The sequence below is a fragment of the Vipera berus genome (assembly GCF_964194415.1).
Source record: "Vipera berus genome assembly, chromosome: Z".
NCBI classification, from domain to species: Eukaryota; Metazoa; Chordata; class Lepidosauria; order Squamata; family Viperidae; genus Vipera; species Vipera berus.
In genome coordinates this window covers 84,478,994-84,499,226 of record NC_138205.1, presented here as the reverse complement: position 1 = coordinate 84,499,226, position 20,233 = coordinate 84,478,994, and the positions used below count along the sequence as shown (strand labels likewise).

The 20,233-nt window shown below is 38.1% G+C and overlaps 1 protein-coding gene across 6 annotated transcripts in view; it reads left to right on the top strand.

Annotated features, from left to right (window-relative positions):
• Window positions 1-20,233, top strand: part of CMC1 (C-X9-C motif containing 1) — a 92,108-nt gene that overhangs the window by 51,329 nt on the left and 20,546 nt on the right. For 3 of the 6 annotated variants that reach the window (XM_081344150.1, XM_081344154.1, XM_081344155.1), the window contains 3 exons: window positions 12,134-12,224; window positions 15,602-15,713; window positions 17,785-18,355. In XM_081344150.1, coding sequence (XP_081200276.1) covers window positions 12,134-12,224; window positions 15,602-15,713 — 203 coding nt within the window. In that variant the 3' untranslated portion in view covers window positions 17,785-18,355. Of the gene's footprint in view, window positions 1-12,133; window positions 12,225-15,601; window positions 15,751-17,784; window positions 18,361-20,233 lie in introns of those variants that run through there. The other 3 variants (XM_081344153.1, XM_081344151.1, XM_081344152.1) reach the window with 3 other exon arrangements.

Sequence of the window (20,233 nt, the reverse complement as noted above, 5' to 3'; positions counted from 1 at the left end):
TTGAACTCACACATGCGTATTCTTCTCATTTTGTTCAGTCCTTGAATGAATGAAAAGCTTGAGTGCCTGGATCACAATTATGACACAGTAAGTGGTGGACATGTGATCACCATGTGTCTTTCCCTATCAGCTTCCTGCAAGCAGAGTCAAAGGAGAACTGCCAGGGAAGGTTGCAAGTCACTCCAGTAAGTTGGTCCCACCACTTTTTTCTCTTGAGTCCAGGAATCTCATACTCCATAATGTTTACCTTCAGCCGCCTCCCACCCTTGTGTAGCCTTGGCTTCCCCTTCTCATATGCGACCTCCACCAGCTCTCCCCAGATCTCTAACAAGCCATGTGCAGCACCCATCAACACACCTATGCTCTGTAGCTTCTGCCCTTGGCTCTTTGCCTGGGACTCCTACCTCTTCCCACTTAAAGACACACACAGTCCTGAGTTTACAGCAGCATCTGGGACCAGGATTTTCATCACTGTGATTTGGGCATGTGACAATGTATTTTACAACTACATTGTTTAGCAACAGTCCCAGTCTCAATAGCGTTTGTGACTAAAGGACTACCTTATTAAAAACTGGGGCAGCATAATGTAACTTGGACTCCGACTGGGCAGAGTCTGACGATGGGGAATCGAGCAGTCTTGGAAATATTACTTGGGAAGAATTCGATCCTGTGACTCCTGAAGAAGTGGACAGGATCATGGGGAAGCTGAGTTCCACCACTTGTTTACTGGACCCGTGCCCCTCCTGGCTGGTTTATGCGGCTTGGGAGGTGACACGAGGCTGGCTCCAGGCAGTAATAACTGCTTCTTTGAGAGAGGGTAGCTTCCCTGCCGCCTTGAAGGAGGTGGTGGTGAGGCCTCTCCTCAAGAAGCCTGCTCTGGACCTGGCCATTTTGAATAACTACCATCCGGTCTCCAACCTTCGCTTTTTAGCGAAGGTTGTTGAGAGTGTGGTGGCTCATCAGCTTCCTCTGTTCCTGGAGGAAGCGGATTATCTGGACCCCTACCAATCGGGCTTTAGGCCCGGGTACAGCACGGAGACGGCATTGGTCGCACTGGTGAATGATCTCTGGCGGGCTCGGGACAGGGGTTGCTCCTCTGTCCTAGTCCTATTAGACCTCTCAGCGGCTTTTGATACCATTGACCATGGTATCTTACTGCGGTGCCTCAGGGGGTTGGGAGTGGGTGGCACTGTTTTACAGTGGTTCTCCTCCTACCTTCTGGGTCGTTCGCAGTCGGTGTTGGCAGGAGGGCAGAGGTCGGTCTCGAGGCCTCTCGTTTGCGGAGTCCCTCAGGGGTCGGTCCTCTTGCCTCCTGTTCAACGTCTATATGAAGCCGTTGGGTGAGATCATTCGTGGTTTTGGGGTGGGGTATCATCAGTATGCTGATGATACCCAGCTTTTTATTTCCACCCCAGATCAACTCAGTGATGCCCTCTCCGTGATGTCCCGTTGCCTGGAGGCGGTGAGGGTCTGGATGGGGAGGAACAGGCTTCGTCTAAATCCCGACAAGACCGAGTGGCTGTGCATACCGGCATCTCGGGTTGTCCATTCTATTCCATCTTTATCTATAGGAGTAAGGTGTTACCCCCCGTAGATAGGGCTCGCAACATGGGCGTCCTCCTTGATTCACAGCTCAATTTTGAAGATCATATAGGAGCTGTGACCAGGGGGGCTTTTGCCCAGGTTCGCCTGGTGCGCCAGTTGCAGCCCTATTTGGACCGGGATGCCCTGCGCACAGTCACTCATGCGCTCGTGACCTCTCGGATAGACTACTGCAACGCTCTCTACATGGGGCTGCCCTTGAGTACCACTCGGAGGCTCCAGCTGATGCAGAATGCGGCCGCGCGAGTTGTGATGGGGGTCTCCCGATACTCCCATGTAACACCTCTGCTCCGTGAGCTGCATTGTCTTCCAGTTGTCTTCCAGGTGAGATTCAAGGTGCTGGTGATGACCTATAAAGCCCTAAATGGCATGGGTCCGGGTTATTTACGGGAGCACCTTTTGCCGGCGTTAACCTCCCATCGTCCTGTGCGCTCCCACAGAGAGGGCCTCCTCAGGGTGCCATCGGTCAGGGAATGTCGACTGGCGGCCCCCAGGGGGAGAGCGTTCTCTGTGGGCGCGCCTGCCCTCTGGAATCAGCTTCTGGTTGAGCTCCGGATGGCTCCTGACCTTCGCTCGTTTTGCCGCGACCTGAAGACCTGGCTATTTGAACTTGCTGGCCTGGACTGAGGGATTGGGGTTTTAGTTTTAAATTTTAAAATTTTTTAATTTTAAACTGTGTATTGTTTAGGGCTTTGATTTAATTCTGTTTTAATTTTTATACCTTATGTGTTATTTATAGTGTTTTAATTGCCCTGTACACCGCCCCGAGTCCCTTCGGAGAGGGGCGGTATATAAATCCAATTAATAATAATAATAATAATAATAATAATAATAATAATAATAATAATAATAATAATAATAATAATAATAATAATAACAACAACAACAACAACAACAACAACAACAACTATGCTAAAGATCATATGGAGTAAATGCTGAAATATGTCATGTAGGCTTTATTAGAAACTAATCTTGGCATAAGAGAAAAACTGTAGTTTGAACATACAAGAGATTTAACATTTTATATTCAAGATGTGCAGTGGCTAGTTGAGAAGCTTTTTAATTTGTTGAATATTTGAAAAGTATTTTTTATAATATATGGCCAGCATCTGGCTGGCTGGATGCTATATGTTTGTAATACATTAAATAGACACAGGTAACCAACCCTCTTTCCTGACTGACTGATTTAGAAATTGTTCACAGTTGCAGCAGATGAAAAAGTAACTTTGTCCCCAACCCTCGCATTTACAACATTTGCATGTCAGAAAGGCAAAAGTAAGGTGAAATAACATTGTAAGCACAGTCATAGTTTCACTGAGCCACCACTTTGTTTAATGTCTGGGTTGTCACTAAATGAGGACGACTCAGTTTTCACTAAATGAAGGAACTCTTAATGCACTTCCCAGAACTACAAGTCAAAGCCAATATGTTGCTGGCTGATCCAATTTGAAAGAAATATATTAATTAAAAGTATGCAATTTGTTTAATCTTGGAATTTTCATTTGTGTTTTTTTATTTCTTTCCATCACTGTTACTACTGTTACTAGTACTATATTTTGAATGTAATTTGTTGCTATAAAAGTGAGAAAGGTAATTGCATTTAAAAGAAAAATGGCCCCAGACTTTTGAATGGTGACTTAAAGCTATATAGAAATGTAGTCTCACAGACATTTTTCTCATTTGCAATACAGTAATTTCTTAAACTTAGTAAATTGGTTTTATTTTTTTTTGCAACAAGTCATTATTTTTTTAAAGCAGGCTCAAATTAATTAACAATGGATTCTTATATGGTTTGTTTTTCCTGTCTTTGAGTGTGAGACTGGATTTGAAGACCAACAGTTCCTTCCTTAACATTCTGATTATTCAGCCTGATCGTTAGATGTCTAGTGCCTTGCAATTATTATTTTAATTTTTGCATTATGAGTAACACTGTGAAAACATTAAGCACATTGTTTATCTTTAGGCTATCTTCCTGAAGTTTGCTTTTATTAGTACAGCTAGTTTTTGACCATGCTCAATATAGAAATAAGTACAAAAGGAAACCAGAGGGAAGAAAGAGTCTGTTTTCTTCAAGTTAGGTTTTGTGAGAATTGAGTCTTTTTTTAATAAGGTTGGGCAGAGATCCAGATTCAAATGACGACATGTGATATTACTTGTTGGGAACACCTTGAAGCAGCTATATCTTTTTCTGGGCTTGCACAGCTGCCACTAATATTGGGAAAGGAAGTGCTTAGCTTCAGGGTTCTTCACAGGTGCTGCATGCACACCCAAGCATGTGTCAACTCCCATTTTGCTCTTCAAATGCATATGTCAGCATTTCCCTTTTTAAAAATTAATCGGGAAGCTGTTCTGGGGGCAGATATCCAGGATGGGGGAAGAAGATTTCTTGAATGATCAAAACTGTTTAATAAAGATGAGCACTACTTTTCAGATTCCTTGACAGCTTCTAGTAAATATTTGAAAATGGTCTGAATTACAGTCCGTTCTAGCAGAGAGAAAGAGAAAGATGCAAAGACTGAGGTTACAGAAGCTCATAGTAATTATATGGTGTTGCATATGTCCCTTGGTGGGATTCTAGTATTCTTGAGCCTGCTCCTTTCCTCTTCCTTTTTCATTTTTAGTTAGCATTAACAACATAAAGTTTTGTATCTGGAAGCCTTTTTATCACATTGTGATAATTCTTCCTGTGGCCCATCCACTGCAATCTGCAGTGGGTCTTTTTGGGCTATGCTCCCTCTGTAGTCAGTTCACTCTTTGTTCACTAGGCTATCACACCTTTAACCAGCTGAAGCTGGTAACTTAACAAGTGAGAGAGACCTCCCATTGTCTCAGGCTTTTATTTTATTTTGCTTGGGTGTGCACACATGTGTTTTTGCTTCACAGCTTTCAGGATGAATGATTACAAAAGGAAGAAAAACTGTATCAAGGCTATTGCGCTATTTAAACAAGCACCAATGGGAAGCAGAAATCCAATTGCTCTGTGGACCAAATGTTAAGCTTGAGAATGCCAACAACATTTTTTTCCTGCTAATTATAGCCAGCATGTTTATTTGAAATGATGAAAACATCTGTGTTTGTGATCCACCCAAACTCTATATGTTTTTGCTGAGAATGCTTGTATAGCTCCAAGCCAGTTGGGCTATATATTTTTAAGAGGTTATAGAAGTTGGGATATGGCTGACTTTTAAACTATTGGATACCATGTGTCTAAGCTATATCTCCTTAAAATAGATTTTAAATTTAGTTCTGTCTTTTGTACATAAAATAGGATTGTTGCTGGAGAATATTAATCATTAATATTTGATTTGTTTTATTAATGGCATTTGCATATATTTATAGAGATTAAAGGAGCCATATCTGTTAAAACCACATGCTTTGGGAGAAGTGAATATGTCTGTGAATATATAAGTGAGGTCTCTGAGCTTGGCTGTTTATATTTCAGCAGTTTGTCCTGTCAAGTGTTTATGAGAATGTTCTATTCTGTTTTATCTACACAACAACAATTCCATAAAATAATTTGGGGTACAAGATTGTATTCACACTGGTACCCAGAGAGTCTCCATGGCTAAGGGTAGATTAGAACCTGGGTCTTCCTGATATAATTTCAGCCTTGCTGAATTCTAGGTCCCATCAGTTTCACCAACTGTAAGCAAAGAAGGCAGATCTAGTAATATTTTGAGGTATTGTGATTATGATTATGTAAAATAATAAAGGGGGTTGTCCCTTAAAATGTCTGCAGTGTGTAGTCCAGGTGTAGGCAACCTCGGCTCTTTTATGACTCCTGGACTTCAACTCCCAGAATTCCTGAGCCAGCATGGTGAAATAAGCACCTGTAATAATTGACCTAAATTAATTAATCTAACCAATTTAATATACTACCCATAATTATAAAATGATTCATTTTTTTAGTATGAATACAATTCTTATAGGAGATTGGCATATGTAATTTATTCTTTAAGAAATTTAAGAATAAAAGAAGAAGATAACCTGATGTGTAATGAGATGCTTCTAGCACACATCAGCATAACAGGAGCTCTGGTGTGTCTGCTATATGAGAGCCATTCATTTTCAGAATTTCGTTAAAGAGTATTTATATGTGTGACAAAATATATGTTGTATTTTCTGCACAGTGTGAAGTTTCACTGGCTTTCTGACTGCAGAAGAAATACCGTAGATTGCATGATTCTGAGCATCAGAAACAGCAGTACAGAATACTATGCAAAGGCCAACAGTGTTATCACACGGAGTGTGAGTTGTTGAAAGCAGTATGAAAGGGAGAAAGTTTTCACTCTTGAATTTGTTAGAAAGGAATACAGTTTCATAAATAGTTCGATAATATTGAAAAGAAAGTCAACTATGAGCTGTGTTAATTTGTTACATAGTGTGATAAGAAAATCCTAATTAAAACCCTGTTGTTAAACAAGCGAGAAAGACCTTACAAAAGCTTGAGGCAGCAGGCCAGGAGAGGCTAAGCTTGCAGATCAGACTGCATCATTAAATGAGAAAATGAAATATTTCCTCCACTAGGAGTCATTTTCTAGGTCTATGCAAATGAGCTCCACTGTGACTCAAATTGGAAATTCAGAATTGAACAGAATATAATTCAGTCTGGATTCATGATTTGGGAACTTTGAGGGTTTTTTTAAAAATTATGGTAAGCAATTGTAGGAAAGTATTAAAATACGTGCAGCTGTTTGTGGTTATTGTTGTTGGCAAAATATGGTGAAATTGCAAGATGGTTGACATTTTAAAAGACTTTAATCCTGCTATATTTCAACAACCTTTTGGATTTTTCATAATTTATTAAAGTCAAATGTAATATTTTTCTCATGCCAAAGCTATGAAAATATTCTAGACCTCTTCTGCTAGAAATGGAAGGGGTGAATAGATAAGTCATTACTCTTCAAGATGATTAAGTTAAGATGCTTAATTCAGGAAATTTGACAGCATTGTAAGGATTAAATACTATGTCTTCAGGTTTTAAAATGCTATCAGTAGCTCTTGTAAAGAATGGTTTTGCTATTGCTGTGCTTCTCAACAGAAGATAGCACAAAAAGACCACATTAAGGTTTACTTATATTTGGGTTGTGATTTGTATTTTTCTATAGTAATTCTGTTTTTACATTAAGCCTTTTATTAATAAAAGAGAAGTTGGTTCCTTTTTATGAAATAAACTGCATAGGAAGATTTATATTCTTGGATAAATAATATTTTTAATTGACTAGGAAGAAAGTAGGTCTGTGGGAAATTCCATAACTTCATAACTGAAATTAATGAAGTTATGGAATTTTTGTTTGAGTATCCTTTTAGTAGACCTTGGTCAATTCAGCTGATGCAAAAAAAATATAGCTTAAAATAATTTTTTTTTAATGTTTCTGTGTGGTTTGCATGCTTCACTAAGAAGCTGTTGTAGACATTTTATGCTATAATACTGCCCTTAATTAAAACAAGGGCAAAGATCCTTGTTTGAAAAAACAGATGTATAAAACTGCTTTTACATTAGAATTTTGATCATCCTTTTTCTAATCCGTTGATTGTAAGATTTCTTCAATTATATAATCCCAATGAGATTTAAAAAAATGAATGATTTAATCCCATCACTTCTGAAGGCCAATAGATTTGGGGAGATTTGCCTAACTACTAAATGGCCCTACAGCAGGGCCATGCAAATTTTGGATTCAGTATCCCCCAAATGCTATAGCGTGCATTGCTTTGCGACTCTCTAAAATAAAGCAACCCCAATAGTGACATTTGTATGGAAATACAAGTCTGCTTTAAAGAGTTGCAGACATTTGCTGTGTTGTTGTAAACTACTCAGAGTTCTGTTCTAAAATGGGTAGCTTTACAAATCTTTTAAATAAGTAAATATCGACCTTCCTGCATACTTCCAAGGCTTTCAGAATTGAATCCAAAGCATTGTGCACTCTGGTATGCCATGTGTCATAATTTATACCTTCAGGAATAACTCAAGAGCATTCTTCCTTGTCTACCCAGATTGATTGAGGGAAAAAAAATGTCTGCTCTATATCCTTTTGCATCTTACAAAGATGAATATAGCAATGAGATAGTCCATCCTCTCAACATGATAACTTTATTGTCACTTTGAATGTACACCAATCGGCATACATCAAAATGAAATTTCATTGTATACAGCTCTCAAAGGGTCACCACCTCTGATATATACTCCTTGTTTGGGGCCCACTCAAATTTCACATTGTCCATTTTAGTCTCTAGGGAGTGAACGATGGCAAACAGGACAGATGGAAATGGGGCTCCATGTGGATTAGCTCTCAAGTTAGCTTGTATTCTGACAACCTCGCCTTCTTTCCTTTTTCTGATCCTGACTCTTCCACCCTTTCCTTAAAGAGGCCTTGCTTCTTTTTGCCCCTGGAGCACGCTGCCACCACCACCAACTCCTCCAAAAGCCTCTCTCTCTTCCTCTGGGCCTGCCGACAGCCTCATCCAGTTCCTTCGCCCCATAAGCTCTAGGTCCTCTCCTCCTCTGCCTCCTCTGGAAACAGCCCTGATTTGCAATACAATCCATCACTGGGCCAGCAGTCAGATCTTGCTGCTGGTAGAACAAATTCAAACAGCACCAATGACTTTTAACGGTCTCACCAACAGTTCCAAAACAACTAGAAACTCGCCATGCCAGCAAAGATTGTTGGTCGTAATGTCGTATGTTACCTTAGTTCCACCATGTTGCTCAAACACATTAAAATCTTCCTGATCATGTGGCCTATAGCCCTTACTATCCCTCCCAAAACTATTCACCTTCAACAGCCAATGCAGCCGCAGCCATTCCAGGCGCCGCCATCTTATGGAGGTACAAGCTTACAATCTAAAAGGTAGGACCCCAAAAGGAATAGCATAGAAGACCGGGAACAGATAATAGTTCCTAGATTCAAGATGGCCCTGTTGCTTTTTTTTTAAAAAAAATTGTTCTCCTAAAGCATCAAATTTAATAACAAATGAACATGGATATCAGTTGTAAAAGACAAGCAAGTGGTTTTAGTTCTATGAAAATTAAAATTACATCATATAATTTCAGCAATGGGTTCCCTCTTTTGCATGAAGTATTTTTATTTATTACATTTATATAACTTCCCATTTCACATGATGACTCTGGGCAGCATACATAATAAAACAATCCAAATATATAAAAACATTAAAATTCAACCAAAAGTGGTAAAAATAGGATGGTGAAAAAATATGCAAGAGAGTGTATTCCTATTAATTATCTTACAACCATCTAGCAGGGTCCATTCAATGATGGGTTTCCCAACTCAGTGGATGAAACCTTGTTTTAAGGGTTTTCTAGAAGGTCAACAGAGCCAGCCTCACCTTGGCGGGGAATTATATTTTGCAGGTTGGGGCCATTGCAGAAAAATCTTTCCTGCTAGGTCCCACACATAGCAAAATTCTCTGGCTGATGAGACATGGCATGTCTCTCCTGGTAAGATGCAACCAGGAACATGCAGTCCCTCAAATAACTTTGCAGCTAGGATTTTAAAACTCATAACCAGCACGTTCCTTGAATTAGATCCCAAAAGAAGATGGCAAAGTGCAGTTTGCAAAGCAGAGATGTAATGGGTGCAGTCCTTGGAACACATATAAATACCTGTGCTGCTGCATGTTGTACTGGTTGAAGCTTCTGGATATTCTCCAGAGGAAACTATATAGAGCACATTACAGTAATCCATTTGGGAGGTGACTAGAGGATGAAGTTGAGCTTCCTGATCCAGGAATGGACGTAACTGGTGCACAACACAAAGCTGTGCAAAGGTCCTCCTGGCCACTTGCTCTGTGAGCAGGAATCATGAGTACAGAAGGACTTCCAGATTGCAGCTATGTTTGGTGCACTACAACCTCATCCAGCACCAAAGATGGTAAATGCAGAGATACAGGAAATCCCGAAAACCAAAGTGACTCAATCTTGCCAGGTTTTAGTTGAATCGAGGTATTCTCTATCCAGATCCTCACAGCTTCCAGGCACCAAGAAAGGATATCAACAACATCACTTACCTGACACTGGGGAAGAAATATATAACTGACACCAATACAGGAGAGTATTTGTAGCTCAGATTTGAAATGAAGGGGTCCTTGGTATTCTCTGAGCTTGCTTATTTTCTTGCAGACGTTTCATTACCCAACTAAGTAACATCATCAGGGCTAGCAGAGAGCACCAAGGATGCACTATCCCAATCCTGCTCCTCCAGAAGTCATCCAAAAGCATAACCAATACTATTTTTTCATCCCATTTCATAGCCTGAATTCTGACTGAAAGGGAGCCACATAATCTATTTTATCCAACTACTTTCTTTACAATGTTCCCATTAAAGGAACATTGACCAGTATGGTAATATCCAGCTGTGGCTTTTTGAGGAGAGATCTGAACCAAGGCTTCTTTAAAACATTAGACTCCAATTTCTTAATTGACAAAAGCTGTAGAACCAGCTTTTGATTAACCTTTTGGCTCTGCTCACACATTACTCTAAGCCAGCACAAACAGCAGATAAATTCATGCATAACATTAAACCATAAATATCAGCTTTATCCTTTCTATTTAGTAAAAGCAAATAAGTTTATGATCAGTATAAAGTATGCACCCAGCCTATGTTATTTCCAGGGTCAGAAATAATATGCCTACGATCAGTTTCCAGTAGTGGGAGGAACAGATTGCAGAAAGTTGGAGTTTTAATCAGATTTAATCTATGTGAATCATTGAATTGTACATTTCCTACTGTGTTTATAGGGGAAACTGGCAGGTTTCAGTTGCTGGTAGGTGATAGGATAAACAAATGCCATGTTTGCTTTTTATGATTGTAGGTGAAAGATGCTAATAGTGACAATATTAGGGGTTTTTTTAGCCCAATAGTTTCTTTAACAGTAACCACTAAAGTACCATGAAAACAGGGCTGACAACTGTTTTTAGCCATGATATACTTGTCTCTTCTCTTTCCTTCCATGTAAACAATTTTAGTTCCCAGTGTCAGAAAAAGATAGAACTGTGTATCATGACATCGTATCAAAGGGCAGGGATAGCTCCAATAAAACAGGTTGCATTGGAGGACTCTGAACTCTGGCTTAGTTTAAAAAAAAACCCAGCACGCCTAGTTATTTTACTGCTAGGATGTGGCAGAAACTTCCAATTATACCTTGTTTGCCTTTAGCTTCAGCATTTAAGAGATTCTACACAAATATAAAACTTTAACACTTTTTTAAAATGAGTAACATTTTTGTAGTTAAACTTTTTGGAAACCAAATTGCCTACTCTGAATGAATACTTTTTTTCTAATAACCTTTATTAATAGATTTTATATAGATAATAAAATACATTCAAAGAATAAAAAATATTTATTTATTTATTAGATTTCTATGCCACTCATCTTGCCAAGGCAATTCTATGCGGTTTACAATCATATAGAAAATGTCCCATACAGTCATATAAAATACACAGGATAAGTGTGAAAAAGAAAAGAAAAAAATAAAGCAAAAAACAAAGAAAGTCAGAAATGCATACAACTAGTGGAATTCAAATATCTGAACAACTGGTTCTCTTATTCGATGCAGGCCTGAGCCTCCGAGGCCTAGAACAGACTTCCAGAAGTGGCATCCATGCCATTCTGGCAGGCCGTTCTAGGCCTGGGAGGCTAGACTGGACTTATGGAAGCCAGCCAGTTCTCAGAATGCAGCAAAATTTAGCTACCGGTTCTACTGAATCAGTGTGAACCGGCTGAATCCCACCACTGCATACAACCCTAGTCAAGCCACTTTCTCTAATTACATCATAACTCTCCTCTTTTTATAACTTATTCTTTCTAATCATCAAAACTGTAAATCACAAAATCCTTATCTTTCTCACACAAAAGGCCCATACATGATTTCCAGTCAGTGATGAATTTTAGCAATGACCTTTTTTCTCAAAGAAGTCCATTTGTCCATAACACAAATTTCACAAAGATTCCTCCACAGTCAGTAATGCCAAATATTTCCATCTTAGTGCATATAGTAATATACGGTAATCACAGTAATTATAAATTGAAATAATCTTATAAGCCTTTTTTTCTGTTTACCCATCAATACTAAAAGAAAAAGTTCTAGCTTCAATTAATTATTCATTTAAAACTTTCTGTATCAATACATATAGTTGAATCCTTTTTTTTAGCTTTTTTACATGTTTACCAAACATGATGGACATTGTTCACATTTTGAGCATACATTTGAAGTGCCTTTCTACTTTCTGGATAATTTCTCTGATGTCATGTACCAAACAGTGCATCATTTTATAAGAATTCATTTTAATATAACATAAATTTAAATCTGCTAATAACATATTTTCCGTTGATTCATCTGTATAGTATAACAAAAATTCTTAGCCCACTTTATTATACATCCTTTAACCTGTTCTTCCTCCTACTTTGAATGAATAATTTAAGCACCAGTCAAAAGTAAAGTTCATCTTCATGAGGATATATGAACCTGTTTCTTTATTGAAGCATAACCACTTTGCATCTGTTTTTTTTTCCAGAGTTTACCAAATGTTGCAAAGACACAGGTTTTCTTATGGTGGTAAAGTGCCAAAAGAAAAACAAACTCCTGCAAGAATGTCTCACTGGCTAGTAAGTATAAAGGCACTGAATTGGAAGCCCCCACCCTGCTGTTTTATTTTGAAAAATGGCATGATACAGATCTTGTTTTAATTCTTTGATATCAGCAGTGTATTGGTTATCAGTTTGACTGACTGACAAATCTGAGAAGGCACTAAATTGGGAAAATCTATAATATCAGGACACTGAGATAATTTGCACTGGTTTTTATTTATTTGTTCCTTGTGAGTTGATTTTTCTTCCTTTTGTTCTTTTGTTGTCATCAGTGTAGCAGATTCTTCATAAAAGAATACAACTCTTCATGGTGGACATTTTGAGGAGGAGTATCTATAACCCAGCCATTCTCCAGTCATGTTAAGCTATAACTCTCAGTATTTCCAGCCAGCTTGGCTATGGTGGTCTATGATAATGGGAGCTGTTGGCCTAACACACTGGGGAGACAAAGTGTTGTGTTGTAGTTCATTATCCAAGATCAGAATCACTTCTGTATTGCCATATACCGTATTTTTCGGACCATAAGACGCACTTTTCCCCCCCAAAAGTGGGGGGGAAAACGAGGGTGCGTCTTATGGTCCGAAGGTGATCCATATGGCCAGCCCCAACCTCCGCAAGTGGAAAGCAAGGGAGATTGCCAGGAGCACGAATCGGCACGTGCTGAGAAACGCTGATCTCACGCTCCTGCACTCTGCCTCGCTCGGTTTCAGCTTCCCTTGCTACAAGAGAAAGCAGGCTGAAACGGAGTGAGAGAGATTGCCTGGAATGCGAATCGGCTGATCTCGCGCTGCTGCAATCTGCCTCGTTTCAGCCTGCTTTCTCTTGTAGCAAGGGAAGCTGAAACCGAGCGAGGGAGTTTGCAGGAGCGCAAGATCGGCCGATTCGCATTCCAGGCAATCTCCCTCACTCCATTTCAGCCTGCTTTCTCTTGTAGCAAGGGAAGCTGAAACCGAGTGAGGGAGTTTGCAGGAGCGCGAGATTGGCCGATTTGCATTTCTGGCAATCTCCCTCACTCCGTTTCAGCTTGCTTTCTGCAAGAGAAAGCCAGGCTGCAGGGCCGCCTCCGCGGGTACTGCTCTAATGCAGAGAGGGAAGGACAAAGAGGGAGGGAGGGAAGGAAGGAAGGAAGGAAGGAAGGAAGGAAGGAAGGAAGGAAGGAAGGAAGGAAGGGACAATGGGAGAGGGAGGGAGAGAAAGAGACGGAGAGAGAGAGAAGGAGAAAGAATTTTTTTCCTTGTTTTCCTGCTCTAAAAACTGGGTGCGTCTTATGGTCCGAAAAATACGGTATTTGAAAGCTGTAGAATTGCTAGAGTTATTCAGAAAGTTCATGATATATGAAAGATACTTATGGTCTCTATTTTTAAAATGATTTGATTTGTAGCAACAATACTGAGCATTAAGGGAATGTTAAACAAAACCAAACAGATAACGTAAAACAAACAAAAAATTAAAAAAACTGTGTTGTAAGGAAAATAAAAAAATACATAAATAAGATTTAGTTTTGGAGAAAAAGACTATTTTGGATAGGAATTCTTCTATTTATTTTTTTTAAAAAAATTCCAAAGTTAAGAAACTTTCAAAAAAATTTGTTAATTGCACTAAGATAGCCAATATGGAGATTCAGTTTCATGAAGGGATCTGAAATGTTCTGTACTACTATGGAATATTATTAATCCCATTTATATCCCGCCCTTCTCCGAAGACTCAGGGTGGCTTACAATCTAAGCACAAATCAATGTGCTTAGCAATAGCCTTCATTCTATGTACTGTATATGCCTGCTTATTAGGGCTTTCGCCCCCCCCAAGCGGCATTATTACAAAGTCAGCTTATTGCCCCCAACAATCTGGGTCCTCATTTTACCTACCTCGGAAGGATGGAAGGCTGAGTCAACCTAAGTTAGGTGTCACAGCAAAAAACCGAAAAGGTGGGGCTAGGACAAAATGTAAATTTAATTACATGTATCAGGTTCTGTAATTTGAAACTTCAGAATACTGTTTACCAGAAATGTCAGAGAATACAGGCAAGTATCTGGTTAAATAATTAAGAATTCTATTTTGGATAGAATACAGGTAGTCTTTGTTTAACAGTGGTAATTAGGGCCAACAACTAAGGGTTAATGAATGTAAAGCAACAACTTTTGACAGTGGTTGTGGTCCTTCCAATTGCCATCATTAAGTGAATTTTGCATGGCTACATCCTGTAGTTATGTGATGACTATTTGTAACCCTCTGCCAGCTTTCCCCATTGATTTTGCCAGCAATGAAAGTCACAAATGGCTATCACATAACTATAGGATCACTGCAACTATCATAATTATGAATCAGTTGCCAAGCATTCTAATCACAATGAAATCACTGTGTACATGCTGTGATGGGTATAACTATGAGGACCTGTCATAGGTTCCCTCTTTCAGTGCCATCATAACTTTGGTCACTGAAATACTTGATCAGTAAGTGAAGACTTCCTGTACTCTTTCTCTTCCCTGTGGGGAAGTTTATATTCTTCTATTACTGAAATTGCACCTGCTGGGTTATTTGCTTTATGTTTTCATAGACAAAATTGTTTACTTGTGCCTATGAAATCTCCATATTAGGGCTTTGCAAAGCATTTTACAAAGTCCAACATTAAGCCCTCCTCCTTGGTTTATTGTGACATCCACATCCTCCAGAAGGTTCAACATAACAGTAGCTGCTTTGAGAGTTTCCCTATGGGCTTTCCCATTCATGTTTGTGCACAAGCACTTGGCTTCCAGTCCAAGGGAAAATGTTTGTGTGTGCAAAGAATACCTGCAAAGTATCCAGGGCTGCCTAATAGAGCCTTCCATAGGACATGGGTGCAAGAGGCACATCATACATTTTTATAATTCCATGTATTGTTTTTCCTAAGTGTCTTTTATTTCATATACACCTCATGTTTATGTGTTTAGGTAGACAATGAAGACACAGAATTCTGAAAATTAGTGTCCCTCATAGAGAATTATTTTTAAAGTATTTTGCCATAGCAGATAGGTTCTCATTTAAACATTTAAGGCTGAAGTGATTGGCATTTCTATAAAATACCGTGTTTCTCGAAAATAAGACCAAATCTTATATTACTTTTTGCTCCAAAAGACACTGTAGGGCTTATTTTCCGGTTATGTCTTATTTGGGGGGAAATACGGTACTAAATGCGGAGAATCTTAACTGGGGCTTATTTGGGGGGTAGGGCTTATATTACAAGCATGCTGAAAAATCATGCATGGGCTTATTTTCTGGTTAGGTCTTATTTTCATGGAAACAAGGTATATAATTGTAATTGGTATCAGTGGGTTCTCAGCACTATTCCTTCTTGCTCTATAGGTTATCTATGTAATTGAGTGGAGAAATTAATGCACATATTTTGCCTATTTTTTTAGCTATAGTGATCCAGCATTTTATGAAGAATGCAAGGCTGAGTATTTGAAAGCCAGGGAAGAATACAGGGCAACACAAGGTGTTCCTCATCAGAAACATTCTACTAGCACCTAGGCAAGTTGTATGGGTGACATTTTAAACCTGAACTTATGTAAGCACATCAACTTCTTTCTGACTTCCTCAGTCTAAATCTCTCAAAATAAATGAAACTAAAATACAAAAATCCTGAAGGACATGCTGATCAAATCTGGGTATTCAGTTTGGTACATCAGTAGTAATTCCTCAGTTCATTTAAACATGCAGCTGTGCCACAACACATTAAATCACTATATGTACCTATTTTTCAGGACGCTGCAAAATAAATCTCCATCTTTTATTCTTATTTATTTAGACAATATAAATGTAACAATATTTAAAATATGATAGAATGTAGTTCTTTGGGAAGAAAGGCGTGTGCTGATTTCCAGTGGTTATTTTTTAATGTTAATGGCATTCCACTTTTGTCTATAACAAGTGAACTATTTGATTGCACATGATTAATATCTGCAAGTAACAAAGGAGAGGCCCTTTGCAAGATTTCTTCCCTCTCAAACCCTCAAAGAGTTTGGTTTGCCAATGAATGTCCGCCAGAAGATGATATATCTGAACTGAATGCCGATCTTTCAGATCCTCACTTTAGGAGAAACTCCACACAATTTTTTTTTAAAATAGAATTGTTTAAGAATAGTTCCTATAGATTGCCACCTGATGGATGTTAGATATATGAAGAATATAATCCTCATTTTGAAATCCCAACCCATCTAATAATCACTGAATTTGAAAAGGCTGCTGGAAAGCTTTTAGGAAGGGAAATGAATGGTTCAAAAAAAAAACACCCACAAGTGAATACAGGTAGTCCATGATTTAACAAGTTAGTTTAGTGACTGTTAAAAATTATAACAGCACTTGAAAAGTGACTTATGAATGTTTTTCATACTTACAACTATTGCATCAATCCATGGTTACATGATCAAAATTCATATCCTTGGCAACTGACTCATATTTATGACAGTTGTGGTGTCCCAGTGTCATGTGATCACCTTTTGTAAACTTTTGACAAGTAGTCAATGGGGAGGTCAAATTCACTTAACAACCATGTTACTAACTTAACAACTGTAGTGATTCACTTAACAACTGTGGCAAGAAAGGTAGTAAAATAGAGCAAAACTCACTTAAAAACTGTCTCACTTAGCAACAGAAAGTTTGGGCTCAATTGTTGTCATACATTGATGACTACCTATATAAATTGCTTGTTAAAGATGAAAATAAGCCATTCTGCTAATCTTTCTGTTATATGCATCAGTAAATTATATCTCTTAACAAGAAAACATGTACAGGAATAATACAGTTCAGTCTGCATCCTTACTGCGATTGTAAGTGTATAGTGCCTTTGACTGATTAGTGTAAGTTACACATGGAATAATGGGCTGTTGAATACCAAACTGTGTTTTGCTCTTAAGGCTCTACTGCTCTTATTATTGAGACATTTTTGTACATGGAAAACAGGTTTCTCATTGACTTTTGCAGTGGGGATTGCCACGTTATCGTCTAACCCCTAGTTGGTTAAACTGTAACAAGAAACCTGGGCCTGTGTTTTTGTTACTTTGCATAGATTCTAAAATATTCTTCCAAGCAACATTCCTGTTTCAAAAAAGTAGAGGTAGAACCCTAGTCTACAGTCTTCCTTATATTCAGAATTTCAGTACATTCTGAATAAGGACTTTTTTTCAAATTGCCCTATCATTAGATACTTTTCAATAGTTTTATTCCCATATTTTCTCATCTCAATCAGAACAAGTACTCATTTTCAAAAGAAAAAAATAATTGTGGAAAAATCCTATGATCCTCCAGGTATTATTAGACTATAACTTCCGTTATTCCTGACCACCATGCTAGGTCTTGTGGGGATAATTTCCTTAGAAGAAAGATGTAAAAATAAATAATAAAAGCAAATAGATCGCTAAAAATCCACTATCTCTGGTTATAAATGCTGCAAATTTCAGAAGATGTAATGTTACCTTTGCATTTAATCAAACAAATTACTAAGAGTTCATAGGTTTCTTAGTCATATAATTTATTGTTTGTGCAATATTTCCCAATGTTGTTTTTGTGGTATTTAGGGAAATAAATTTTGATCCATTTGCAGAGCTTGGATTTGTGAGAAGATTTAAAATCCAACATTTGAAGAGGGAAGACAGTGTCAACATCATTTTACATCCGATATTCATCAATTCTACCTTCAAAATGTACAGTATTGTGGTGTTAGGATATTATTTTTTTGAGATGCAAAGAAATAGAACTGAATATCCTGTCAAAGGATAGATAAAGATTATAAAATAGGTAATGTGGAAAGCCGAGACAAAAGCAGGTAACAGAATTATGCTACCGAAAAAAGTGCTCACAGGTTGAGCTTTATAATGTGGGGCTATTCTAATGGCATCAAATTAAAAAAAATGTTTCTTTATTTAACTGCGTATGCAAATACAGGGTTAAATTGATTCTCAGGGAATTTATTTTCATCCAGTAACTATGAAAATAAAGCTTCATGAATTTTAGCATTTTGCTTCCCCCCCTAATGTGAAGAACATCTCACAAAATATATTGTATCACTTATGTCATATTAAATAAGTGGTATGTAATGACTCATCTCAAAATTGATTGAAATTTAACTGATTTTTCATTGTTTGTACTTTTTCCTCATTTCATTTGCAGAGAAATATATTGCACACTACAGAATATTTCCAGCTTTCACATTCTTTTATAATGATCAGCTGGTTGAGTTTCTATATATAAAATAGATGGTCCCTTTTTTATAATATCTGAAATAAGGTGCTAGGGCAGCAAATGATTAATCAGTAAAGAACATTGAGGTGTAAAACATGATTTTGGAACATGCTCTCTTAACTACTGCTGAGTGTGCTGTCCATGAAAAACAAAACAATCCCATTCTGAGTCCTACAGTTAGGCTTTTATGACTTCTGATTTGGCTGCTTTTTTGCACTTTTCTAACCAATGCAACAGAGGTAAGTCAAGTCCCTATTATCAGTTTTAGCCAGAATGAATATGGCAGTGAAGTGTTGAAAGAATATTTAAACACATGGTCAAACATCTGCCTGGAAAATTGCCTTTCTCTGAGCTTTGCTATGGGAAAGCCCATGAACGATTGGGTAGATTCCATGAATATTGTACTGCAGTTTACTTTGCAAGCAGTTTGGGGTGTGTATACACAAGCATGTGCATTTGCTGAAGATAGAGTGTGCTGATCTTTGAAGGACTTGCTGAACGTTTTGGTGTGCATGTGCAGTCTGTGAGCTCCAGAGTTCTGCTATAATTTCTTGCAATTAAGCATCAGCAGGCTATCAATTAAAAAGAAAATAGAGAGCTTACAGAAAATTGAGCCACAGGGCTTTAAAAACAAGGAAATAATTCTGGTCTCCTTTTAATGCTAATGCAGTCATTTAGATCAGGACTCTCCAACCTTGGGCCGCATTCCACTATCAGACTGTGCAAGTGGGTGAGCACACACACAGCTGCACTTGCACAATCGATGGGTGCTGATGCTCATGCATGAAGCTCCATTTGTGAGCAGTGGGTGTTTGTGCTTGTGAATGAAGCTCACCCTTGTAAGTGCAAATGGAGTTGCGCATGCTCATGTGCGTGCTTGCTGCTCATATGGAACTATCCCCTCTTCCCCCATCCACCAGTCCACCAAGCCAGAAAGGTTGGGACCATTGTTTTAGATCATATCATATGGTGTTCTATGTAGATTTTTAATAGAAGACCTGAAAGAGCTGTTGTATTCCAGTTGTTTCATACAACAATTTTTAAAATAAATGTTCTGCAATTTGGGTTGTAGCATTTAACATAGTGTATCCTGAACCTACCTTTGTAGCTACGGAATAAAAAATAAGGGGGTAGCTGATCTTTAATTCCAGTTATTGCTTATGGCAGAAACACTAGAAATTCTCATTCCAAGAGCACATTGGCAGCTCAAAAGTTTTTAAATGGTGCTTTTTGCATGAAACTTGAAAGAAAACGTATTCTCTTTTCATTAACATGAGTAAGAATAATAGATTTAAGAAGCAAACTGATTAAATCTACCTGTAAGCACTTCAAATTCATAATTTCATGAATGCTTCATTATACACTTCCCTCGTGACTTTGAACTCAGTTTCTCACGATGGTAGCAAGAATCAAAAAGTGACTATTTCTCAGATCAAAAAAATTGTTTATTTTCTATGAATTAGCCATTTAGAATTAGCCATCCTTTAAGAAAATACATTAATATAGGCTTTCAAGGGTTCTGTTTCAAGGAGTTTTAAGAGATGAAAACATTATTTCAGTGTATCAGAGCAGCTCATAAAACACAACAGCACTGATTATAAATGGTTCACCCAGGCTTTGATGTTTAGTACTGGAGTTATATTTGCTTTTTCCCCCACTTCCTTTTCTAATGTATTCTACATTGATCTCTTTAAAAATATAAATTTTAAGTAAGATTTTGGTATTATAGATATATAAATCAAATAATCAAATGTCAGGGTCAACTTAAAGCCCTTCTATCCCAAAAATATCTTGATTTGAAAGGGAAAGAG